Genomic DNA, 26,464 nt, shown 5'->3' on the forward strand with positions numbered 1-26,464 from the left:
TTTTTTTTTAAAGGGGGTATTTGTATATGTATGCCATTGATTGATTAAAAATGGAAGTCTGGCGATGAGATCAAAGGAAAACTATTAACTGGGAGGAAACTTGGGATTAGTTTAGGAAACGGGAGACTGTAGGCTATGTTGCCTCTTTTGTGCCAAACAAGCAGCTCTTCTGCTTGAAATTGATAAATCTAATTTTACTTCACATAATTATCTTATTTAGAATAAAATACGCTATAAAAAAAATACTTGTTCTAGTAGGTGCTGGAAAAGAGTCTCTGGTGGTCAATTCTATATACTTATTGGAAAAAGACGACGTTAAGTCCTGTAAACAACAACACACTGGAGGATAAATCGACCCATGGCTGCTGATCCTGAGTTAGGACAAACCAGTCACCGATATATATATATATATATATATATATATATATATATATATATATATATATATATATATATATATATATATATATATATATATTTCGCTGATAAGAAATGCTTCTATAAAAACAAATCTTGTTTTTTACCCCCATATTGAGGCTGTGATGATGATGCTGAGATTTATTGTTGATTGCAGCAACGTCTTATTTTTACGGAAGAGGATTAGGGCAATTCATTAAAAAAAAAAGTCTATTCAATTCAGAATTCTGACTTTAATCTCAGAATTCTGACTTTTTTCTCATAATTCTGAGAAAAAAGTCAGAACTGAATAGACTTCTTATCCTATTTCTCTTCCGTATGTTGATAATTCGCCGTCTTCACCAGTGGGGGGCAGCAGTGCGCCAGTTGGCATGTAGTCCGCCGGAAAGAAGAAGAAGAAAAAGAAGGGTAAGGAGGAGGAAAAGAAGAAGAAGAAGAAGAAGATGGTCTGCCTCTGGGTCAGTTTGGCTAACTTAGCATGACAGCTAGCGATCAGACAGCGGTCAGCTATTTAATCCCAGCTGGGTCATCGGTACCGTGTGGGATGGGACCCCGAAAGGTAAAGCTGGACACGCACCGTAAGAGAAGCGTAGTGTGGAGCTTTTTTCGAGACATAGACGAAGCGTCGGTGCAGTGTGTGCTGTGTAATCGTTACCTTCATAAAAAGGAGCACGGCTCCACCACTCCGATGCTAAGACATCTGCGCCTCAAACACCCCTCACAGGTCTACAAAGTGACCGAGGGAGGAACCGGAGCCGCCGCCAGCCCCGACCGCCAGCAGCACATGGAGATAGAAGGTGAACAGATCATCTCTGGTATGCCACCTGAGTTCATTCCCTTTGTTTTCTTTTTCTTTACGTGACCGTGATCTGCTGGGCTGTTGCAATTTAAGAAAAAAAAATGTCGAAAACGCTCAGCTGGTGTATAAACTTTGTGCACAGTTTATTTTATTTAGATGGATATAAGTTAAGTTTTAAGGATCCTAAAATTCTTCCCCCTTGGCTTTATTTGAGGCACTGTTTTATTTTATACACTTGTTTCAGGCTGATGGAACCTGAATGCGCTGCTACAGTGTAAACTAAAAAGGATTCATGTTAATTTGGCAAGGCACATTTATTTATAAAGCACATTTCAGTACAGAGACAATGCAAAGTGCTTTACATGATTAAAATATTCGAAAATAGTTGGACAGTTGGACTACAATGTGAACTAATGATGTGTCAGTAATACAGTTTAACTAGAACAGTCGAAGGCAATCCTAAACAAATGTGTTATTAATCTTGATTTAAAGGAACTCAGGCTTTCCACACTTTCACTGTTTTCTGGACGTTTGTTCCAGATAAGTGGAGCATAGGAACTAAATGCTGCTTCTCCTTGTCTGGTTCTGGTTCTAGGTATGCAGAGTAGGCTGGAGCCAGAAGACCTTAGTGGTCTGGATGGTTGATACACTGATGACAAGTCTGTGATGTATTTAGGTGCTAAGCCATTTAGGGATTTATAGACTAACAGAAGTATTTTAAAGTCTATTCTCTGAGATACAGGGAGCCATTGTAAGGACTTTAGAACTGGGGTGATGTGCTCTACTTTCTTAGTCTTGGTGAGGATGCGTGCAGCAGCATTCTGGATCAGCTGCAGCTGTCTGATCCACTTTTTAGGCAGACCTGTGAAAACACCGTTGCAGTAATCAATTCTACTAAATATAAACGCATGGATTAGTTTTTACCAGATCCTGCTGAGACATCAATCCTTTAATCCTGGAAATGTTCCTCAGGTGATAAAAAGCCGACCTAGTAATTATCTTTAGATGCTTTTGGAGGTTCAGGTTTGAGTCCATCACTACTCCCAGATTTCGGGCCTAATCAGTGGTTTTTAGCTGAAGCGACTGAAGCTTTGTGCTAACTTTTGATCTCTCCTCTATTGGTCCAAAAATTATTACTTCTGTTTTGTTTTTATTCAACTGAAGAAAATTTTGGCACATCCACGTATTGATTTCTTCTAGGCATTTACTCAGTACCTGAGCTGGTTTATAGTCACCTGGTGACATGGTGATGTAAAGCTGTGTGTCGTCTGCATAGTTATGGTAGCTGATGTTGCTGTTTTTTATTATCTGAGCTAGAAGGAGCATGTAGATATTGAAGAGGAGGGGACCCAGGATGGACCCTTGGGGAACCCCACATGTGATTTTTGTCATCTCTGATATAAAGTTACCTACTGATACAAAAAAAGTCCCTGTCCTTTAAGTAGGATTTAAACCAGTGGAAAGCTGTACCAGTAAATCAGGAGGGAGCTGTGAAGGATCCTTGGCACTTAGGGACACTGATTGTTTGGTGTCTTGATTTATCTGGATAAAACCTTTCTAGGCTCTATACTTCGACTTTCCTGGAAATAGTGACATCATTTTAAACCTGCTGCTTCTTCTGCTTTTCTCTGTGTGTTGCCACACTTCAGCTTTTTTTCAGTGCAGCATGGGTTTTGTTTTGTTTTTGTTGTTTTTTCTCAAGGGACTTCCTGGTTAAACAATTTATTAAAATTAAGGAAACCGGGATCAGCTGAGAAGATGATCTAAGCACAGACAAAAGTCCACCTTCGCTTTGGAACATGAAGGCCTTATCAATATTTCACTCAATCGAAACCTGTTAATAATTGAAACAATTGATGTTCTTTAGCAGACTGTAGCATTGTTGGGAAGCACACGTGAAAATTACATCTTCAGAACCAAACTAAAGCTCAGAGAAGATTATTAAGTGGAAAGCATCGTGGGTTGTGTTCCTTACATTCTGATCAGGTTTGAAATAAGAGACCGTGCACTTGGACAGTATTTATTAAACGTTGTTGAAGCGTGTTCTGTGCCTGATTACGTGTGAAAATAACAAAGTACGCCCCAGTGTTGGCAGCAGGAAAATTGAGCCCATTTATTATTTTAGATTCTGAAAGTTTGCACACAGAATTTGCCTTCGACTGTTATGTGGGAAGCCTTCTGCTTTCACAGACTGAAATCTGTCTTAAGATATTGTCTTTGTTGTTGTTGTTTTTCCAGTTGTGGTGGAAATGGACAACGATGAATCCAACACCGGGACCACGGAGAAGGATTCTGATCCCAGTCCTGCCGTGGGCGAGCTCTTCGAAGGTTCACAGCGTGGCTCCTTGGCACATCTAATCCACGAAGACGACCTTAGCCACATTCCCAACAAGCAAACGCGCAGGCGCAGTTTGATTTGGAGGCTGTTTGAACATTTGGACAGCTTGAACGCCGCTCGTTGTCGCATTTGCATGAAGAAGTTGCACAAAAGTGGCGGCATCAGCAACCTTCGCCGGCATTTGGTAAAGAGGCACCCAAAGGTGCTGTCAGAGCTGCTGTCCAGCTCCCACCAACGTCCCGCTGTGTCCCCGCAGGAACTAAATGTTGCCAGTGTCTCTCATGACGCCTATATAGGAACAGAACCGCGTCAGTCTCCGGGTAAGTTTGATGGACGAGACCAGTTCTCTTCAGTAGTGAAACGGTTTTATCAAAATGGTAAATTGCTTGTACCGTATTTTCCGGACTATAAGTCGCTCCGGAGTACAAGTCGCACCAGCCAGAAAATGCATAATAAAGAAGGAAAAAACATATATAAGTTGCACTGGAGTATAAGTCGCATTTTTGGGGGAAATTTATTTGATAATATACAACATCAAGAACAGACATGTCATCTTGAAAGGCAATTTTAAATAAAAATAGAACGGAGGCAACAACAGGCTGAATAATTGTACGGTTATCTTACGCTACATGACACAACTGAGAACGTGCCTGATATGTTAACATAACATATTAAAAGCTATTCAGATAACCATAGCATAAATAACATGCGAAGAAGTTAACCAAAGCGCCCGTGTCACTCCAAATAACTAAAATCCAGTGAAATCCTTATCCTCTGTGTCACTTTCAAATAACTCCGTTAACTACAGAGGTAGAAGATGCGGCACTTCCGCTTCTTTGTCACTTATGTCTGATTCAACACAGGCCTAGAGGGCCCTCTTAAGGTTTGGTGTGAAAATAACAGGTTTAATGATATACTGGTAAAAATGTGTAATAATTTCACACATAAGTCGCTCCAGAGTATAAGTCGCACCCCCGGCCAAACTATGAAAAAAAACTGCGACTTATAGTCCGGAAAATACGATACTTGTAAAGCACCTTATCCAGATCCGAGGACCCAAAGCGCTTTCCACCACATTCAGTCACTCACCCATTCACTCGCTGACGGTGGTGAGCTAGATTGTAGCCACAGCTGCCCTGGGGCAGACTGTCAGAAGCACACCGGGCCCTCTGACTTGTTAATCCAAATTTGTAAATTAATGTTTGGGATGAGAAGATTAACAGGGGAAGGGCAAGGACACGTTGGTAGCCACATCTATGGTCTCTTGTGTTCTACAGCAGCAAACTGGGAGGCCAGTGCTGTTTGAAATTATTCTATTTTTAAAGGTTGATTTGCACTGTTGTTGTTTTTTTTTTTTTTTATATGATCGTTTTAGTCGAACTGTGATTTATGAACTGTTGTCGCTATTGTTTATTTATTTATTTATTGTTTTACTGAGACTCCTCTAATTGGAGATTGAAGATGTAGTGCGATGCAGCTGATTCTTGTATCCAAGGCAAATTTCTCCCAAGGGAGACTAATACAGATACTTTCACTGTGACTCCATGGCTCATTACGGTGGCGCAAGCTATCACTAGCTACGTTTACATGGACAAAAGTAGTCGGAATAAACGTCCGATCAAAATAAAAAAGCGTCATGTAAAAAAGGCAATCGGAATAGGATGATCGGATCAAGAGCAATTGGAATGAAATTTGTAATTTGAATGAGAGTGATGGTTTATGTCGATTGATAATCCGATTAACGTGCATGTAAATTCTTGTCAGACTCAAGTTATTTTGAATGTGGAAAACTGACCCGAGTGTGCCTAACGAAAATGTGACGTATTTCTGCGTGGGTGAGTGGTGGAAATGCGTCAAGTAGCAAAACTGTCCGGGCTCCCTATTGAGAGCTCAAAATTATTATTTATTCAGTAATGTTTGAACCATAATTATAACATCACATCGTGCAATTCCAGCCTGGATGCTGGAATGACAAACAAACTTGTATAAAACTATTTTGTTTACTATTTTTGTAGTTTAGCAAGGACGGAAGTACTTCTGTGTTTTTATTTATTTTTTTTAAGGGAATTTGATAACTGCATATGTCAGAGTGGTTATATTCTGAATAAAGCCAGGTGCATATACACACATATTATGATCGGATTAATTGATCGTGCGCTCATATAAACGGTACAATCCGATTATTTAATACCAATACATTTTAATCCGATCGTGAAATTTTGTGCACGTAAACGTAGCTAGTGAGAGAACTGCGTGACCTCTGCTCTAGCTGCACCTAAAACACATCAACAGAGCTTCTTAGTTATGTTTTTTTTTCCTTCTTCTTTTCCAGTGAAATTGCTTTTGCCAGATGGGACGTCCCTCTTTCTGACCACAATGAATGAAACTGATAATCCAATCCTTAACAGCCTCCCAGACATACCACAAGGAGAATCAGCAGAGATGATAAGAAAAACAAAGGTAAGGGGTTAGGGTTTGTGAAACTGGACACAGCAACAGATAAAAAAATATTTTTGCATTCAGTGTATAAGTATGTGTATAGAATATAAATTTTTCTCACTGCTGTACATTAAATTAGATTAATCTGTTCCTTTTTTAGGTACATTTAACAAATTAGTTATATTTGTTAAAGGCCAGAATAATGATACAACTTTTTTTTTTTTTTGTCATGTCCCCATGTTGTTTTTACTTGGATTTGAACAGGTGAATAGAACATCAGACCAGATTTGTTGAGGTCCATCTCCTCGATACCATCCCTGTTTTTCTTAACATTTCTCATGATGTCACACAAGGAAGCAGTTTGAGGTGTTGGCTTCGAGTACATCTACATGTGTGTCTATTTAACACAGATGTTGCAAATAAACCTATCAGAAGCTTATAAAGCCGTGGCATTATCTTGTCTCCCTTGTTGTTCTGGCATTTAGCAAAGATAAATTACTTTGGTTTACAGTGAGATCAGACAATTAGGTCTCCATCTGCAATCTGGGGGTGTGTTCTTCATTACCGCATTTGCATGTAGAAAAGTTGGTTTGTGTCAACCAAACTACAGTTTATGGCATGAACTCTTTTGCAGGGTTCAAATGCTGATGATGGAAGCGGGGAAACCTTACAGGACAGCGGGCCGGAAGTGGTTCCAGGTAATCTTTTACTGCTCTGGCTTGTCTTTTTACTGTTGATAAAACTTTGCCAGAGTTTAGTCTGAACTGTTGTTTACTACTTTTGATGTTCTGACAGTGTTTTTGTCTAGAATATCACAAATTCCTCCTTTAAACCTGTTCTGGCTTTAGTTCCTGCACTTCTTGTCATCCTTCTTTAGCTAAATTAGAGGAAAGGGAAAAAAATATTTATTTGAATCCCTTTCTACTGATGAGCTCAATAAGCTGATCTGCATTAACTGCAATCCCCGTATACAAAAATGCAACCTATAAACTGAAGCAATGCACAGTGTATGAATTAATAACCTTCATGAATTTAACTGAAAATTGTTCAGATAAAGTATGAAATAGATGATAGAAAAATGTTAGATTTTTTCAGACTTTTGTCTTCTATTTTGTGAAGGACAAATGTCTAATGATATGTAATAAATACAGTGGTTTTCACGCTGTATTGTATTTGTATATTCATTTTCTGAGTCAAACTTTTATTTTAACGTTTACAGTATATTAGTTTTAGTATTGTAGTTTTTGACTTACTGATTTACATACCCATTCAAAATCCGAAAAAGGGCCATTTGATTTTACTACTTGTTTGGTCCCTAGACAACTAAACCTAGCTTGAGCTTGGCCAGCGGTTTTGAAACCTGGTCTAAATCCCAAAAAACTACCAAAGCTAAATTTGTTGGGATTGTTTTTAACCCTAACTATAAAAAAAACAGACAAAATATCCTAATTAATATCCTGATGTTTAAAGAATCTGTATTTAGGCTTGGATACTCTGAAATGGCCCTCAACACTCTGAAAAACACAAAGACATTTTCTAGTATTCGCTTGTTTCATTATTTGCAGAACCTAAACATATTAAGACCCAGCTACTATTTGAACCAATTCAAAGTTGATATCTTGGTAAAAATAAAAATAAAAAAATAAAAAATGCTGACAACATTGATACGAATTTGAGGTTTGATTGTTTGGAAATTTGTAACAAACGTGACTTGTCGCTTGTTGAAAACTTTTGTAAAGTGTGGACTGCGGCTTTGCAGCTGTGCAATAATTTAATAATAAAACTCTCTGGATTTTACCCGGAAAATTAATTATCCCTCACTAGTCCTGACCGCAGGATCCTAAATGGGTTCTGCGTTGGTAAAAAAAAATGCATTTCTGGCCACTGTTCTGAACCAGACTTCTGCATATTTTAGGTTTGGCCCCGCTTGAGCATGGAGGTTTTTCCTTAACTGGATCCTGCAGAACTGTCACACCTATAAAACACGCAGGACTCTGGCACCAAACCAACAATTGATATTACCCCAGAGCTTAAGTAGAGAACAACTGCTGCAGTAATAAAAGGCGTATTTCCAATTGTTTGAGTTTGTATTATTAAATCAGCTACACTCACATTTTGCCAACATATTGTTAGTGACAGTGTTGGAAAAGCTACATTGACCTCGACACTGAGACTTACAACCACATTTACAGCCACAATAATACATTTATTTTATTTTTCGTCAGTGGAAGTTGGCATGGACGATTACAACTCCGACGTCATGACCCCGTCTAAGGAACCTGATACCAAGCGAGGCATAAATGACGACCCTGACCATTTGCACGAAGGTTCGACACAAGAAGCGACGCACTCTGAGGCGGGTGACAGCTCGTTTGAGAAACCACCAGCCAAGGACCGCAGACGAAGCGTGATCTGGAGACACTTTGACAGATTCGAGGGCTCAGAAACGGCTCAGTGCCGCATTTGTCTGAGGAAGCTGCAGTGGTTTGAGAGTGGCGGCACCGGTAATCTGCATCGACATCTGTCAAAAAAACACCCGAGGGTGTTTTCTCAGCTGGGATCCAATCAGAACAAGGAGCAGCTGTCGGCAAACTTGAATAGTCATGGTGGGACAACCAAAGGACCATTAAAAACACATGACGAGTCGTCAGGTAAGCCTTTTATTGCTGTATTTTGACTGAATTCAAATTTTAAAGCTTTGTTTTTTCTATTTCTGTGCTATCAAGCACAAACTTACATTCACATCTGCTTCAAACCATCTATTACAGTGAGACCTTCTCTCCCTAAAACTAGACAGAATGTCTTAAGGCAGTCTGAAGTAGAAATCCGGGTTTTTGAACGGGAGCTGGAGCTGATTGAGGCTCTAAGACGAGCACAGAGGGAGGAAGGTCAGGCCCTGCAGCAGCGGCGGGAGCTGCTAGAAAAGCTGCAAACTCTCAGCACCATAGAAGCAGCGGCAGAGAGGGAGAAGATCAAGGCGCTGAGGAAAGCCCAGCAGGAGGAGGCGGAGGAGCTGAGCAGACAGAGAGAGGAGCTGGAGAAGGAAAAGACAGAGCTGCAGAAACAATGGGAAGAGCTCCGCCAGGAAAGAGAAGAGTTCTTGTTGCTCTCCAAAGGCAAAGACAGCTGTCCTGAAGAGAATGAATGATCCCTGGCCTTTCTGAAAGTGTTGGAGTAATTCTAACACTGGGTGATGTAATATATATGTAATTAACTTCACTTTCAAGTAAACCATTTTGTTTTTCCGAGAAAATCAATGCACAATTTCCTGTTCCAGCTGTTTTCATTACATGAAATTAATAAATAAAATACTGTTAATCTGATTTACGGCTATATGTCAACCTTTCAAAGAACTCTACATTCAGATAAACTCACAAGTGACTACGTAGCATGTAGGTTATGTCTACTTTGTTTTTTTGTTTTCCTAAATGCAGTTTGGCAAATAAACTTTCATGCAGCCAGATCTATCCTCGGATGTAAAACTGCATTAAAAACAATTTAAACATGCAGACACTCAAGTTCACGGTTAAGACTATTTTAAAGAGAGCCTTTGGAAAATCGTTTTTATGGCCTTTTTCTGTTGGATTACGTTCTTAAATAAACATGTTTCATTGACCCTGCTTTGTGTCTTGATTAAGGCTTTCTTTTTCTGTCTACCATTTAATGTTTACAACAAGATTATGTATTGATTGTAATTTCGATGCCATGAATCCAATTCAATGTACTGACAGGATAAAGAAATGGAGAAAAAGAGGCATATCAATTTTTTTTACATTAAATCTGATGCCTCTTTTTTTTAGATACTTTGCAAATGTACACAAGAACTTTCTTTTTGTAGCATCATCCTGTTTATAATTAGTAGCATCTTTTTAAAGTGATTCCAGTCGAAGTGGTAAAGAGGACGTAAGCTGCCTTCACCAAGAATAAATGCAGCAAATACATTTATAATCAAATAATGAAAGTTTTTAATTGTTCATATGACAGAAACGTGTTAATTTCTAAAAAACTAACTGTATTATGTTGATTCAATTGCCACATGATTTTGATTAACTTTTTTATAGTGAATTTCCGTTTAATTCAAGTATTTGTCAGGGGTATTATTATAAAGGGTGAATTTGGATTTTTCATTTGATTTGTCAAGTCTCGGCTCTTCAAATAAATCTATAACTTGAAGAAAAAAGACATACTTAAAAAGCCGGTGCAAAAACAATGAACAAATGGATCCGGTTTCAAAACCAATCAGGATTTATGTTTGTTGTCGCGCGCATGCGCGAAATGTTCGCCCTAAAAGTAGTCTGCTCGGGTTGCGTGTTTAAACTCCGACAATAAAAAATAGTTTTGGTTTAATTTACGTATACTTGTGAATAATAAAACAAGTCTTTACAAATACCAACACGTTACAGGACAGTGTTAAAGCTGCAAAACCGATGTAGCAGCAGGAGCACAACCTGCCAGACCGAACCCAGGGCTCGTTAACACACTGCTGACGTTGACTCCGGGCTAGCTTACGTGTGGCGGAAGATGGCTGCTGACAGCGGAGCGCTGGCTGCCAGGAGATGCGACTCTGACTCGCAGTCGTCTGTGAGCATGGAGACCATCTCGGGGCTCACGGAACTGGAGGACCTGGAGCGGGTTTACCAGCAGCTCTGTGTCGAGGAGGTACGTTGACGTTTAGTTTAGCTGCGTACGTCGCTGCGTAAACTTCCGCGACGCTGCTGCCTGCAGTCAGATGGGAAAACAAATCCCGCTGTTGATTGAATATTGGAGCGGCTGTTTGTTTGGCACAAGTTCGGTGTTCAGGGCTTAAAGTTCATATTGCGGTTAATAACAGCGACGCTGAGCCTCGTTGACGGAAAGCAACCCAAACAAACCAGGGTTTTAAAGCTCCTTGCCTTATTTTTCTGTTAAATCAACCAAAGCCTCTTGAGACACGAATCGTCACCTTTAGGGCAACGGTGGCATGGTTGGTTGTTCTGTTTGAGCTCCTATTTTATTGTGATTTTTTTTTTTTAATCAAGATTAAAAGTACAGTGCCATACACAAGCTCTGATGAGTGCCTGCCCCAAGGTGACGTCACATAAGGCACCGGATCATAGCTCCTTTAATCTGTATTTTTCTTTTATCCTGATTTGCACGTTATAGCCAAATTCCTCCTTCAGACGCAGGCCCTTGTATTTTCTACAGCTGCAGAAAAATGGTATAAGTCCTATTAGAAAATACTGCGTGTAAATATCATTAATAATAATAATAGTGATAATAATAATAATAGTTAACGTCACCATCAACCTTTTAATTTGTCATTGCAACTTTTTTGTACATTCCAATGTATTTGTTTCTTCTTTTGCATTTCAACCCATCCCTTAGGCAGCAGTGGGCTGCCACGGGTGCAGCTTCCTGGGGGATTTGAACCAGGGAACTTGCAGCCCTCCCCAGGACAAACAATAAATAAATAAATAAATAGTACATTACAAAGTACCAATGGAGATTGAATTGGTCAAAATTCCTAAATAAAGATCCTCAATGATCGTTCTCACATCAAGGGAGATGTACAGAATCGCAGCAACTACAGAGTTGATTCGGTTGATGATCCATGCAATGAAGTTATGGGAAAGAGCAGTGGAAGCAGGACTGTAGTGGACATCTTTCATGCCAAGCAAAAGTGCTACAGATGCAGTATTTCCTTTTAGGATGCTGATGGAGAATTAAAGAAAAGGTAATTAGAGAAATCACATGGCAGGCTGCCATAGGAGCTGTGGTATTCTATGATGAAGTCTGGAGTAGGGCTGCACAATTAATCGCATTTGCAATATAATCGCAATAAAAAAAATGCAATTTCCAAATGCATTTTGGAAATTGCAAATTTTTGGCTATGTAACAATTAGTGGATCAGACGCGTCCTTTAGGTGTCAGTAATATGTTTAAAGTGGGTTTTCCTCCACATAGAAGGAAAGTTGCAGCATAATCTAATTTTATTACTTGTTTTAGAGTTTATATAATCACACTGTTTTACCAGAAACTTTCAGGAATCTCACCATAGCATTAAGTTCTGGTCAATCAGTTTAATACATAGACTAGTTTTGGATGCACTTTATGTTCAACAAGATTTGATGTCCAAATCAATTAAAAGCTGTTCTCTTGAATAATATTCTGATTAATAAAAACATTATATGTTCTTGTTTTAAATAGTCCTTGTTTACAAACATCTTTATCTAGAGGCAATTGTTGTTACTTGTGGTTAATGCAGAGAAAAGTCTGAATGAAATCGCAATTTTGGTTGAAATATATCGTAGGCAGAACGCAATCATTTCTGCTCCAAGTTGAGACACAGCGGCTCTTTTAGCACTAGATCTGCACAGCGGTGAAAGAGATTGATTTGTTGTTTGTATATGTTTAAAAAGACATGATAAATTTAACTGGAAAAAAAATAATCGCATTAAATCGCTATCGCAATACTAAGATAAAAAAATTGCAATTACATTATTTTCCAAAACCGTTCAGCCCTAGTCTGGAGTAGCAGAGACGTGTTAGTGTGGAGCAGGACATGTACGAGAGCTGTAAGACGGTGGTGAGGTGAGCTGTAGGTGTGACAGAGGAGCTCATATGGAAGTGGGACTGCATCAAGGGTCGGCTCTGAGCCTCCTGTTTGCTGTGGTGATGGAGAGGTCGACAGATAAGGTTAGACAGGAATCTCCATGAACTATGATGTTTGCATTGTGCTTTGTGGTGAGAGTCGGGAACAGGTGGAGGAAAATCTAGAGAGAAGGAGATGTGCAGAGGGAGGGATAGCGAGAACATGAGTAGAGAGATGCTGAGGCTGGAACTGCCTGGCAGTAGGTCTAGAAGGAGATTCATAGATGGAGTTAAAGTAGATATGAAGGTAGTTGGTGTGAGAAGACGATGCAGACGATGGGGTCAGACGGAGACCAATGACTCGCTGTGGCGACCCCTGAAAGGGAAACGGCGAAACAAGAAGAAGCAGCGACTGTTCTCTACCCGGTCAATTAAAACAGGATTCAGTCCTGCCAATGTTTCCTGCAGAACCTGCAGTGATCTAACTTGAACCCATTCCCACCAGGTAGTCTCAACATATATCCACCTAAAGAACACAGTGCATTGCTTTTTCTGTTGGATTTAAAACTACTATGTCTATAATAAAAAATAATAATAATACAACTTCTATCAACTTACTGCACATTTACCTTGATCGATACATGTCTAATATTGTTACTGGTGAAATTAACTAGTGATGCACCGATCCGATACCTGGGTCGGTTATTGCCTCTGGTATTGACCAATTAGCTGGATTGGATATCGAATGAATGACAGAGACCCAGCCGTTTCTTTTTCAGTCAATATCTAATATCATTAACAACAATGCAGTTACAGCGACCTCGTCTCTTCAGTTTTTACGTCATCACTCAGACCGGCTAGCGATGAGCAAACACAGAGCAACACGGAGGAAGCTCTGGACCGAGCCAGGTCTGCTGCTTGGAAATGTCTCAAAACTTGATGCGCCAGTCAAATCCGACTGCAACGGGGAATATCTGCAACGGCAACATTGCGAGAGGCGGCGATAAAGTCGGTAAATTCAACACCAAAATCATTGTAAGGCATACGGTTCATTCATTCAACAGTAGTATCGGCCAATATGCTCAGCTCAGGTATCGGTATCGGAAAAAACTGGATCGGTGCATCTCTAAAATTAAAGGTGTCTGTGGTGGAAAATACTGTATTAGAATTTGTGAAATTCTTTTTTTTATTTTGAGCTAAATAAATAGTTTATTTTTGATGGTGCCAGTAGCCCATTTGGTAAAATTGTCTTTGTTTTTTCCATAAATGACATTGCCCAGTCTTCACAATGTGTATTTCCACATCCTGTGTTTGTACTGCTTGTACGCTGCTGAATTTACCCTAAAGGAAACGTTCCTTTTCATTCTGTCTGTTACAGAAAGAAGTGGGAGCAGAGCTGGAGCGGCTGGTGGGACAGGAGGCGAGCATTCACACTAAGATGCTGGCACTGCAGAGGATGGGGTACCGGCTTTATAGATCGCTTTGAGTCTCAAACCAGCTGCTCTGGGATTTTTATTAATCAATACGTGATGGGGCTTTATTTTTGCCTTGCAGACCCAATCTACACCTGATTTCAGGAGACGCCAGTCAGCTGTCAGGCATGATCACGTTCACGTGCAGTCTGGCGGAAAATGTTAGTCGCAAGGTTAGACAGCTGGACCTGGCTAAGGTAAATTTGGTCTTTTATCCTTCCAGAGTGGAGACTTTAAGATTTAATGCTGAGGCCATGCAGGCGGATTGTCCTGTTTAACCTCATGCATTTGTTTGTTTCTGCAGACACGGCTCTATAACGTCATCCAACGCGCTGACGACATCCTCGACCTGAAGTTCTGCACCGACGGCGTACAGACGGCGCTGCGTAATGAAGATTACGAGCAGGCTGCGGCGCACATCCATCGCTACCTGTCTCTGGACCAGTCGGTGATTGAGCTGAGCCGTCAGGGAGAAGAAAGTACGAGGCCTCGTATTCATCCGTTGTGCTGCTGTGAAAACACACTTGATGTTAATTTTCTACTTTTTGGATGTCTTCATGCTAACACTAAAAACACTTACCCAGTGTTGTGTAGGGCCCAGTTGGTCTTTCTTTGCCCCACTGTGTAGAATATGTATTAGTAGATAATGTGTGTCCAATTAACACCCACCTAAATGTTCAAAATTGAATAACTATGTTTAACTTTTGCAATCTTCCTGCCAACAATATTCCGCTCCTCTTTTTCTGCTATCAGTGGATGAACTTTCTAAGAGTCAGAATGCGTCGTGTCCGTACAGGCAGTGCTGTGGACGCCAGTCTGGTGATGCTGCAGGAGGCAGAGCAGAAGCTGAAGGTGATTGTCGCGGAGAAGCTCGACGAGGCCGTGGCAGCAGTCGACTTGGCTCAAGTGGAGAGGTTCTTCAAGATCTTCCCTCTGCTGGGGCTCCACCAGCAGGGTCTCGCCCGTTTCGGTCAATACCTTTGCAGTCAGGTGGGTTCCAGGAGAGATGCTGGAGAAGAAAGTGGTTATTTTTGGAGTTTGTATGGTCATTTGTAGAGGTCAACCGATATTTGTGGGCGATTCTCATCGGCATTGGCCATGTGCATGCGTTCACTGATCAATTAGCGCATTCAGCAGCCATGCATTGAGATCACGTGGATGACATACACTGCCGCTCCTTCCCTGGCAGAGAACGGCTGGTAATGTAAGACTGAGTGCCAATAAGAGCGAGGGTTTGTTTGCAGCTTTTAATGTAGTATTAACTGTCTAATTTAGCTGAACCTGGCCTTTGAAAGTCTGTTTCTGTCTCACTGTGAGCGAAGGGAGCAGCTGTGTGTGTCTGCTTCACTCTGAGAACGGGCTGCTCATCAGAGTGGTAAATTTTTTACGTTCTTTCTTTCTTTCTTTCTTGCTCTGCCACTGAAATTAGCGCGTCAATGTTTTTTTTTTTAACAGTGGTCGAGCATAAAACTCCTTTCCCACTGTCTAAAAACCCAACCTCTGATCACCTGTACGCGTTGCCGTGGAGAATCATATATATACACATGAAAACAATTACCAATCTGTACTGAACTGTACTGCCTCTAACTTTACATAAAGTAATGTCCATACACTGCAGTGCTGGTCAGTGTTTTTGCTCCTCCCCACTGAACTACAGATCTTTTTATTTTTTTTTTTGGATCAAGTGCGAGCAAAGTGCCACCATGTAAGAGTCACAATGCGTTTGTTTGTTTTTTTTTACCTTTTTTATGTTACCTTTCAAACTGCGGTCTGAAACTGTTTGCTGGTTTAAACACAATTTTGGCCCAGTAGGAAGCTCAGAGCGGGGCACAGCAGCTCTGTCTGTGTCTGTGTTTCCATCTTTGACAGTTTAATTTATTCCTGTAGTGTGTTATCTTCGCATTATAGATGGGATAGTACAACATGGCTATTTTATGTAGAATATAAATTAACAAACTGTTTAATATACAAATCAAGCAAAAGATGTAGCCCCTAGATAGAACTATACAAAATTTGTATTTTTGGATATTTTTTTAAAGAAATGGCTGAAAAATTACATCCTTTATTGTTATATACTTAAATATTCTATGTTGTTTGATATCCATAGTTTATATGTTTAGTGAAAAAAAAATCTTTTTTGTTTAAATTGAGACTTGTGTAACATTTGTCAGTGTAATTTTTATCATGTTGAAGGAGAAGGAAAAACATCGGCAGTGGTTAGACGGATGTCAAAATAATCCACATCGGCCTTAAAAAAACGTATCGGTCCATATCATTTGTCCTCGGTTCATCAACATTTGATGAAAACTGGTGATCAGTTAGGCAGCATACAAAACAATGGCTAATTAAAACATTTAGAATGATCAGACTAACTATAATGAATTACATTTTAATCAGTTTTTGTTATTTACAGGACTGTCTCAGAAAATTAGAATATTGTGATAAACTTCTTTATTTTCTCTAATGCAATTAAAAAACATGAAATGTCATACATTCTGGATTCATTACAAATCAACTGAAATATCGCAAGCCTTTTATTGTTTTAATATCGCTGATTATGGCTTACAGCTTAAGAAACCCAAATATCCTATCTCAAACTATTAGAATATTTCCTCAGACCAAGTAAAAAAAAATTGCATTACAGAAAATAATTATCACAATATTCTAATTTTCTGAGACAGTCCTGTAGATAGAAATTCAATTGTGCTGCTTTAAAAAGGGTGTTTGGTATTTATTTAGTGCTTTGTTTTTCCTGGGGGTGTTTTTGCATTGTTGCATTTTTGAAGGTCTTCTCTAGTAATGCTCATTCCTCGTTTCTCCATGGGTGTTTTTGGTTTGTGTTTGTGTCTTTAAATGTGCATTCTGAGCCGGTGTTTCACCAGTATTTTATTATTGTGGGTACATAATGTCCATAAAGACTCTTGATTCTTGAAATGAATCTGCTCTATATTGCATTTAACTGCATGCTGCTACTGACTAGCATGATTTCACCACCACCATGCTTCACCATGGTGTGCTATGATCGTGTTCAAAGGGACGTACAGTGGTAGTCTTAAGTAGTATTATTAATTTTAGCCATATAGTTAAATTTGTTCTCATCTGACCAGACCACCTTCTACGTTTACGGTGTCCCTTACTTAGCTTGTGGCACGTCTGCTTATGGCCTTCTTTCAACATCGGCTGCTTGTTGTGGTTCATTACGTCGACTCGGTGATTCCAGTAACTTTTCTCTCTGTATTTTTTTTTTTTCTTCTCACCCAGCTTGCCTCCAAAGCCGAGGAGAACCTGCTGCTGGCGACAGGAGGAGATCTGGGTGAGAAGAGAGCTCTGCTGATATTTGCAGACACGTTAACGCTGCTGCTGGAAGGTGAGAAAACCCCTCCGTACGCCTCCCTCCGTGCTCGCTCGTTACCTGACTCCCGTTAACGGGGTGGTTTCCGTTCGTAGGCATCGCTCGCGTCGTTGAGACCCATCAGCCCATAGTGGAGACGTATTACGGCCCAGGCCACCTGTACACTCTCATCACTCACCTGCAGCAGGAGTGCGACCGCCAGGCCCAGAAAATCGTCGACAAGTTCATCCAGCAGAGAGGATACCACAGCAAGGTGTGTGCGCCGTCAGAGCTGTGCGCTTTCTGCTCTTGATTTCTGCTCCTTCTGAGCCTCTTTCCTCCAGTTCCAGATAGTCCAGGGCAGCATGATGAAGAGCGTGCCGGGGGAGAGGATCGAGCCGAGGTCTGTGCCTGCCTCCGTCTGACGTATAGCCCCGCCTCCTGTTCGCCTCTGCAGTGTTTGTGTGATTATCTCATGTCTAATAGGGAACTGGACCCGGTTCTGGCAGAAGTAACCCTGATGAACGCCCGGGCGGAGCTGTACCTGCGCTTCCTGCGGCGCCGCATAATGGCCGACTTTGAAGTTGGAGACGCTCAGAGCATCACGCAGGGTAGTTTTATCAGTTGTTGTTTTGAAGGGCATCTTTTTGTTAGATTTTGACAAAAATCTAATTATTTCCTCCTAACACTCTTAGAGCACCAGCAGAATGTGGAGCAGCTGATCAAACACTGTTTACTGAGCACGACGATGCAGGAGCTGATTGGATACTACATTCCGATGGAGGAATACTACATGAGAGAGTCTGTCAACAAGGTCGGCCTTACGAAGCGTCACTCCTGTTGTTCATGTGCACCGATGTCAAAATTGTCTTCAAACCCTTCCAGGACTACTGGCAACTCTGGGATTAGTAAAAGAAAGGAAATGGCGCAGTTACCTGTGTACAAAAACTATAACTTAATTGAGATTTTGTTTAAATTAACAGGTAATAGGGGAAATAGTTTGACAATAAGGCCCTAAAAGCTTTAAAAATCATTGTCTTTGGCTCAACAACATGCAGGATAAATTGACGAGAACTTTTAGTAAGGACAGAACACATGAAAGATAAAGACAGTTTTATTGTTTGTTTGTTTTTTTAAATATAAGACAGAACAGCACAAAACTCATCACCCATCATAACTGACCTCTTGTCCTAAAGACCTTGTTTCATGGCTCTTTGCAAAAATGTATACATACTCCTTGAACTTTCATGCATTTTGTTGCTTAACGACAACATATTTTCATATATTTTATTGGGATTTTATGTGATGGACAGCGTAGAGCATCATGTTGATTATTTTCGCTTGTTTTGTATGAGCTGTTGACCTTTTACCATCTAAAGCACTTTGGTCAACTGCGTAAGCTGGTCAGAGTAGATGAGAAGGAGAAAGGAGCTAAATTCAGGACAAAAGCCCCCAAAAGACTGGAGCCAGGGGTGGATGTTCATTGAGAATCTGTGACAGCAGTTTAATATTGAGGATCTATCTAAATCTGTCTCATCTGTCTCTAAGAATTTAGAAAAAAGGGCAGAAATGTTTGTTTCTAAATGTGCGACGCTGTTAGAGACAAATGCCAGAAGAGCTGCAGCTGTTTTGCAGTGAAAGCTCTGCTAAGAATAAATCTAAGGCGCTGAACACAAATTCATGCCGCAACCTTGAGATTTTTATTTTTAAAAACACTTTTGAAAGCTATTAGGACTGTTCCTTCCACTTGTAACTCATACACTGCTTTGTGTTGGACTGTCACATACAGAAACTCCATTAAGCTGTGTGACTGTAATGCAAGAAAACCTGAAAAGGTTTCAGGGGAATCAATACTTTTGCGCTGTGTATCCCTGGCTGCCAAGCAACTGAATTAGTTCCAGTTTGTTGCAGTTTTTGCAGAGCCTAAGCTGTGATTTTATATTTATAGTATAATTATCTGCATTTTATATAGAATTGATTAGACTGCAAATTATATACTTGGGCATAATAATAATAATGATGATTAATAATAATAATAATAATAATAACAATAACAATAATAATAATAATAATAATAATAATAATAATAATAATAATAATATAATAATAATAATAATAAAAAATATTAATAATAATAATAAACTGCTCATTGTTACAATTACAGAATGGGTAACCTTTATGTATGATTTCTATATATGTATAGGAAAGTTTTTATAATTATTTTATGTTTTTTGTACTTAAAACAGAGGTCTGTACATGTAAATTGAGGCAGGATGGGGCTATTATTATTATTATTATTGTTATTATTATTATAGTAAAAGGATGGGACAAATACTTTTTTTTCAATCATTTTAATATATGTAAAAAACATTTCTTTCCATCATATCTTCAAATAACTTCATTTAAGTTGACAAAAATCCAGTTCTCATATCTTGCTGAATGTATCTGTTGAATCCACCTATTTTTGTTTTGAATGTCTTGGTTTCCCAGGGATGCTCTGTTCTGCGTCCCAAGTTACTGACCTGATTCCAGTGAAACGAATTAGTTCCAGTTTGTTAGACTTGTTTCGATGCCTCATTATGAGATCTGCCCCCACGGGCATTCAGGGCTTTTTAGTCCTGCTGCGTCTTGCCTGAGTTGTTATGGGACGTCCAGATCAGGGCCACAAATTTAACAACAAGTATTATATTCTTGCACTACTATTCTTTTAAAATCCTCTTTCTGGCATGAAATAAACAAAAACAGTGCAGCTTGCATCCTGAATTTGTAATGCAAAAATCGTTTGTGCGTCTGCACTTGGCGGACCGTAAAGCCGTGGTTCTGAACGAGTTAGAGTTAGAACTTCGTTCTGTGGGTCTGAGACGATCTCTCAGCAAATCAGCGTTGCTTAGAAGTATTTTTCTAAAGTTTAAGAAGAGATAAAAAATAATCAGAAGTCATAACTTGATACAAGTAAGACACTGTTAATTCTTTTGTTTATTCAGCTTTTTACCAATACATTGTATAATTCCCTCCAAGCACGAGCAGACTCAAGTGGTTTCCTTTACTGGTTTATTTGAAGTTGCCTTTGGTCTCTCCAAATCCACCGTCAAAACTAAACAACGTTGACAAACATAAACATTAATGTGACAAATAATAACTTGCTGAGCACACAAACAATAGTTACAGCAAACAAATATATAAATACCTCGTTGGCTGCATGCTGCACAAAAAAGGGAATTATTCAAAATCTTTAAGATGCTGTTTCCATAAACGTCTTTAGCATTCAACTTTACAAAAAAAACCCTAATAACTCTTTCTCCCACGAGAGCTCAAAAACCCTTTTAGACTTCAAAATAAAAGCACATTCTCTATGTACTAGACAATATAATATAAACATATACAACTTAATGAATATTAACCAGACAATCGCCTTTGAAAAGGATAGAAAATGATAGAATCGTCATGTTCGATTATTATTACGTACAATAACCATAAACGCAGCAACTACACATTGACAAAAAGGTTTTAGCCTATACAGTTCAGAAGAAGTAATATAATTTAGTTTTCTTCGTCATTGTTTGAGTCTAACAGCTGCAGACTGCAAAGGTTTGGGAGCTTGATGTTGATGTCAGTGCCAGATTTATACTATAGTTATTTTTTTTTATTCTATTGTTACTCTTTTGACCTGTTTAGATGAAAATATACCCCCGTGTAACCCATTAATTACCCTCACCTCCTTTCAGGCTGTCACCATGGACACATACGAGAAGGGTCAGCTGACCAGCAGCATGGTGGACGACTGCTTCTACATCGTGAAAAAGTGCATCAGCAGGGCGTTGTCCAGCTCCAACATAGACTGCCTCTGCGCCATGATCAACCACGCCAACTCGCTGCTGGAGTCAGATTTCAGGTGACCGCCCGGCTCCTCCTCTGGACGCATTACAAGCCTTTTTTTTCTCTTAAACCGCCGCCTCGCGTCTCACATCCGTGCTCCTCCTCTCTGCCGGGGATCCTTCTTCCTGTCAGGGAGGTGTTGTACAACAAGCTGCGGCAGGGCTTCCCGGCCACCACGCTTCAGGACATCCAGCGGGGCGTCAGCAGTGCGGTCAGCCTGATGCAGAGCAGCTTACAGCAGGGGAAGTTTAACACGCTGGGCATCGAGAGCACCGAGAACGCCAAGGCTGCCTTTCTGGTAAGATGAACAGAGAGGCCACCCCCGTCCTGCTCTCGGGCTGTTTAGTGTAGGCAAGACCGTGGCAGGGGATAAATGTTCCCAATTATAGCTACCAGCCAACGTTCTCGTGGCAAAATCCTTGGATTTGAGATGTAAACAAAAGCAATAGTTGAATTTATGAACTGGAGCATAAAAGTGGAGATGCACCTGCCAGGCTTATGCAGTCTGATAAAACTGTCCAGTTTTCTTTGGCATCTGACCGGCCCGTTCAGACTGATTGTGAATTGTTTGTTGTTGAGACTTTAACAGAGAGTAGAAATGTGCTGACGGAGTTGCAAGATTATTTTAATTTATGCACTAAAACATATCTCACTCAGCCTTTACCAGACCTTTAGAAAACTCACTCTTGGCCAGTGTTGTATAAAGTACTGAAATCTCGGAGTCAAGTAAAAGTATAGGTATCTCTCCAAAATATGACTTTGGTAAAAGTCCAAGTCACTGACTGAAATTTTACTTGAGTAAAAGTCTTAAAGTTTCTGAAATGTCTTGTACTTAAGTATGAAAATTACTGTAAAAATAGATGTACTCAAGTAATGTAATAAAAAGTAAAAAGTAAAACAAAGCAAATGCAGTTTGAATGACATTTTGTACATTTTGGTAAACTTTGAAGGTCAAATTCACTTAAAATAATATATACAACCAAGTGCAGGAGAAATTTAGACCAAGTTTAGACAGAAAATACAACCTTTTTGTAAGCTTTCAGTTTTTCTTCTTCAAGTAAGGTCGGTGCTCTACAAATTGCGTGCGTCTCTCTCTTTTATGTAATGAGTAACTAAACCAAACATTGAAAATGTATCGGAGTAAAAGTATGCAATTAAGTTCGAAAATATAGTGAAGTAAAAGTGAAAGTTATCAAAAAAATGTATACTCGAGGAAAGTATAAAGTACTCCAAAATATACTTAAGTACAGTAGTGCAGTATTTATACTTTACTATACAACACTGCTCTTGGCTGATGCCTTTATGGGCAGAAAATATTTTTTTATTCATTTAACAAACATCAGCCAACCGGAGCCCCAAATAGTGAAAACATCTAGCTGATTTTATCCCTATTTAACCTGCTTTTCCAACTCAGGTCACGCTGAATAACGTGGAGGTGTGCAGTGAGAATATCACAACTCTAAAGAGGAACCTGGAGGTAAGTCGGACTTGCGCTCTGCCTCGCTCCTCTCCAATTCCTTAGGTAAATTTCCCTGATTGTAAAAAAGCTGATTTGTTTGCCGGCAGAACGACTGTTCCAAGCTGTTCAGTCAGGGGGTCGGATCGGGTGAAAAAGCCAAGATCGAGAGTTGTTTGTCCGACCTGGTCAGCACGTCCGCGAAGTTCAAGGATCTGTTACAGGTGTGACACGCTCGTGGTTTTCTGCAGAGTAACACCCGCCGAGTAATCTGTCCCAATGATACACTTAGAATTATTTATATTGTGGGAATTTGTAATAAATCCCCTCAAAATGACAAATAGCTCGAGTAAAACTGGGTCACAGTAATTTATGGTTGCTGATTGGCAGAGCTGTTGGGCATTTTCTTATAAATGTCCGTTAAAGAATGTATCTATAAGCTGATAGAGCTCTTTTCAGTGATCATTTTGGTAACTGTGGCACATTAAAGCTTTAACATTTAACAGTTTATTTTACTAAACCCCTAATTTTAATTTAATACTTAGGAGGGTCTAACAGAGTTGAACACGACAGCTGTGAAGCCTCAAGTCAAACCCTGGATCAGCAGCTTTTTATCCATCTCCCACAACATAGAGGAGGTACTAATCCTCACACATTTCTGCACGGAGAAGAGCCACAGCTCTCGTTTTTGTTTTTGTTTTAATTGTGCTCGTGGTCTTCGCAGGAGGAGTTTAACGACTATGAAGCCAACGACCCCTGGATGCAGCAGCTCATCGTTAACCTGGAACAGCTCATGGCAGAGTTTAAGGCATCTACCTTTTAAAACCGCAGACCTCTGACTGCATCTTTTGATGTTCTTGTAACCATTATGGTTTCCCTCCGCGCAGACGGCGCTTTCTCCTGTCATCTACGACACGCTGACGAGCCTGATGACCAGCTTGATCTCTGTTGAACTGGAGAAGACCGTGCTGAAATGCTCATTTAGCAGGGTAAGGAGCTGATTTTGGCCACAAGGGGGCACCAAACCCCCTCTGCGCAGATGAATAAACGCAGCGATTTCCTGATGAGGCCTCCATCGTAGGCCTTCTGGTTTGCCCACAGTTAATTTATTTGCCTCTATCACCCTGTTGCAGCTCGGAGGGCTGCAGTTTGATAAAGAGCTCCGGTCCCTGGTGGCGTACCTCACCACCGTCACCACCTGGACCATCAGAGACAAGTTCGCTCGCCTCACGCAGATGGCCACCATCCTCAACCTGGAGCGGGTAATTCAGTCTCAATGTGCATCATTAAGTATTGTTTTATGTGGTCCTGGGAGCCAGACATTTCTAGGGGCATTTTAAAAAAAAGTCTGTTGTTGAATTTTCGAGATAAAAATGTATTATTCTCATTACAGGAAATTTGGGTCAGACCATGCATTACCTGCTGACTCATAACTCAAAGGAGATTAAGGAAACCTTTATACTTTTACTGGTTGTAGTTGTACAGCAATAAATCAGTAGCTTATGCTCAATGTTGGAGATTTCTTATGAAAATTAGTTTTTTATGTAGAAACTGACCATAGAAGCTCTGATATTTTAAATATTTGCTAAGAAGATAAAGATATATCTAATTTAAAAGGATGCAAAGATCACAAATTTGATGAATATAGAGTCGGCCTTTATGCGTGGGCCTGAAGGAAATTCTCACTGTGGTAATCTTGTGTAAAAATACCTCAGATGCCACAGTATTTAAAAAAAAAAAAGTAGAACAAATATGATCAAAATTATTTTATTGAACACAGAACTGTTTATGTGTGATGCTGCAAAAATAACAACACAGTAATTGTTGGTATATTGTAAGGTTACAACATTTATTTATTTGTAATATGATTCTGAGACATAGGCTTAAACAAAAGCATTGAATCTTTTGCAGTTCTGCTCTTCGTAAAGTAAGAGTTGGAGAATAATAAGCTGCTTTTAGCTGTTTAATTAGTCAAGCTATAACTCAATTGAGCCTGAATAAGATCAGCTGCTTCACGGACTCCCGGCTAGTTACTTAGCATCTGTAGTTTTAAAACGTGTTACTTAAATAAGAGTGATGGGTGGTGCTTCTTAAGTTTCCAAACATGCTTGTCCATGTTTCTATAACCAGAAATCAGCATCTCTCAGCAACAGGTGGGGGAGGGGCACCTGCGTATCCTGTGGTCCAATAGAGCACAGAAATCTCTGATCCCTCTGGTACTCTCTATGTTATCTCATTCAACGGAGTTTAAACTGTGCGATGTTTGATTTTTACCGTTTTGAATCATTTTTAAAACCTTGATGTGGGTCGGTGTGCTGTATATATTTGATAGGGTGAGTTAAAGTAACACGTCAGGCTGTCCTTACTCAACAATAAAAGTTAGATTCAAGGAAGTTATTTTTACTTTAAGCAAGTAAGTAAGTGTAAGCTACTCCACCTGGAAATAAGATGATGAAGAAAGGTTAAGTTATTTAATTACTTATCCCAAAGCGAAATTAAATAAGGTGTTTATGAATTGAATTAAAATATTGCACTTACTAAAAAGACTGTTAAACACCAACATAAACCTCCAGAAGGCAACACTCAGATTTGGACATAATATGGTGCACCACTAAGACTATAAGGTTGATTGTGTGCCTTATAATCCAGTGCACCTTATGGTCCGAAAAATACGGTATCATTATTTTTTGCATGTCAAGAAAAGGTCAGAAATCATAGATGGTGTCATCACAACTTGTTACTGATACAACAGGCAGTAACCAAAGCATCCGACTATCAGATTTCTGCCTCGTATATATTTAACAGTATTACTGTATTATCAGCTTTTTTATTTATTTATATATATATATATACATATATATATATATATATATATATATATATATATATATATATATATATATATATGAGTTCTATGAAGGTGGATTTTACTTGAATCCAGCGGTCCGTTATGTTGGGGCATCCGGTGTGACAAGTGGGTACGAGATTACGATTGTCCTGAATATTATTCCCTTACAAATAGTCATCAACTTTCCCTGGTCTGCATGTGTACCAAATGGTGTCCAAATCAACCTTTTTTCTTCTTGGTGCTTTTTTTTTTAATGAGGCAAGTTTAAATATGACTAGAATAATTTTTTATACTAAAATTATGTCTAAAATAAAGAATTTATGACACAAAAGTGGAGTAAGAGCAACACTTCCTAGCCCAGATGGTCTTTTGATCCGTTTGGTTGCATCTTGAGGTGTCTTCTGATCTGTCCCGCAGGTGACTGAGATCTTGGACTACTGGGGTCCTAACTCAGGCCCGCTGACGTGGCGGCTGACCCCCGCGGAGGTGCGTCAGGTTCTGGCATTGCGGATCGACTTCAGAAGCGAAGACATCAAGAGGCTGCGACTCTAGATCAAGAGCTAGTGGCTATCAGCGACGGTGAACCACGACCCACCTGATGCACACGGAGCAGCGGCGGTGGAGGGGGGGGTCAGCCTCTAAACAGATGTGTGCGCGTCACAGAACAAACGCCTTGTTTGTTCCTCGGTGCCGTGTTTTGCAGTTGGGCCAGCTGATCCCAGTCTGCATCAGTTCCAGCTGAGCTGCAAGAGACACGCGGTTTCACAGCGGTGACGGCAAAACAGTTTGATCCTAATTAACTGTAAAATGTTTTAATTAAAATCATCAATGTGTGACTGTATCACAGTGGAGTTGAACCATTTTTTTAACCTATTACTGGCTGAGAGAGAAAAAAAAAAAAACAGGGACACACTGGGA

The 26,464-nt window shown here is 39.8% G+C and overlaps 2 protein-coding genes across 5 annotated transcripts; both read left to right on the forward strand.

Moving 5' to 3' along the window:
- Positions 1–812: 812 nt before the first annotated feature.
- LOC105939001 (zinc finger BED domain-containing protein) lies at positions 813–9,613 on the forward strand. Of its 4 annotated transcripts, none has more exons than XM_012880986.3 (7): positions 814–976; positions 1,142–1,214; positions 3,455–3,874; positions 5,887–6,014; positions 6,628–6,691; positions 8,219–8,644; positions 8,762–9,613. In XM_012880986.3, exons 1-7 carry the CDS (start codon positions 896–898, stop codon positions 9,139–9,141), a joined length of 1,572 nt encoding a protein of 523 aa, XP_012736440.2. In that variant the 5' UTR covers positions 814–895; the 3' UTR covers positions 9,142–9,613. The 4 variants fall into 4 exon arrangements, with proteins under 4 accessions (XP_012736437.2, XP_035992435.1, XP_012736440.2 ...); XM_012880985.3 differs by having other exon boundaries at positions 815–976; positions 1,142–1,232; XM_012880983.3 differs by having other exon boundaries at positions 813–1,232.
- An 808-nt stretch (positions 9,614–10,421) lies between these two features.
- cog4 (component of oligomeric golgi complex 4) lies at positions 10,422–26,387 on the forward strand. The gene is made up of 19 exons (XM_012880978.3): positions 10,422–10,652; positions 13,942–14,024; positions 14,118–14,232; positions 14,340–14,514; positions 14,832–15,025; positions 17,297–17,402; positions 17,483–17,640; positions 17,711–17,769; positions 17,853–17,977; positions 18,062–18,180; positions 21,092–21,258; positions 21,375–21,540; positions 22,657–22,719; positions 22,809–22,922; positions 23,244–23,336; positions 23,423–23,506; positions 23,586–23,687; positions 23,832–23,960; positions 25,964–26,387. Exons 1-19 carry the CDS (start codon positions 10,515–10,517, stop codon positions 26,096–26,098), a joined length of 2,325 nt encoding a protein of 774 aa, XP_012736432.2. The 5' UTR covers positions 10,422–10,514; the 3' UTR covers positions 26,099–26,387.
- The last annotated feature ends 77 nt before the right edge of the window (positions 26,388–26,464 follow it).

The sequence above is a fragment of the Fundulus heteroclitus genome, chromosome 4 (genome assembly GCF_011125445.2).
Source record: "Fundulus heteroclitus isolate FHET01 chromosome 4, MU-UCD_Fhet_4.1, whole genome shotgun sequence".
Lineage (NCBI taxonomy): Eukaryota > Metazoa > Chordata > Actinopteri > Cyprinodontiformes > Fundulidae > Fundulus > Fundulus heteroclitus.

What these genes read in the sequence shown, in the direction of transcription:
- LOC105939001 (XM_012880983.3), top strand. Translation starts at nt 896, where the DNA reads ATGACAGCTAGCGATCAGACAGCGGTCAGCTATTTAATCCCAGCTGGG. An exon ending in AGGTGAACAGATCATCTCTG is followed by an intron (nt 1,233 to 3,454) that starts GTATGCCACCTG and finishes TTGTTTTTCCAG; the next exon opens with TTGTGGTGGAAATGGACAAC. An exon ending in CGGGCCGGAAGTGGTTCCAG is followed by an intron (nt 6,692 to 8,218) that starts GTAATCTTTTAC and finishes ATTTTTCGTCAG; the next exon opens with TGGAAGTTGGCATGGACGAT.
- cog4 (XM_012880978.3), top strand. Translation starts at nt 10,515, where the DNA reads ATGGCTGCTGACAGCGGAGCGCTGGCTGCCAGGAGATGCGACTCTGAC. An exon ending in CTGCTGGAGTCAGATTTCAG is followed by an intron (nt 21,259 to 21,374) that starts GTGACCGCCCGG and finishes TCTTCCTGTCAG; the next exon opens with GGAGGTGTTGTACAACAAGC. An exon ending in CCATCCTCAACCTGGAGCGG is followed by an intron (nt 23,961 to 25,963) that starts GTAATTCAGTCT and finishes TCTGTCCCGCAG; the next exon opens with GTGACTGAGATCTTGGACTA.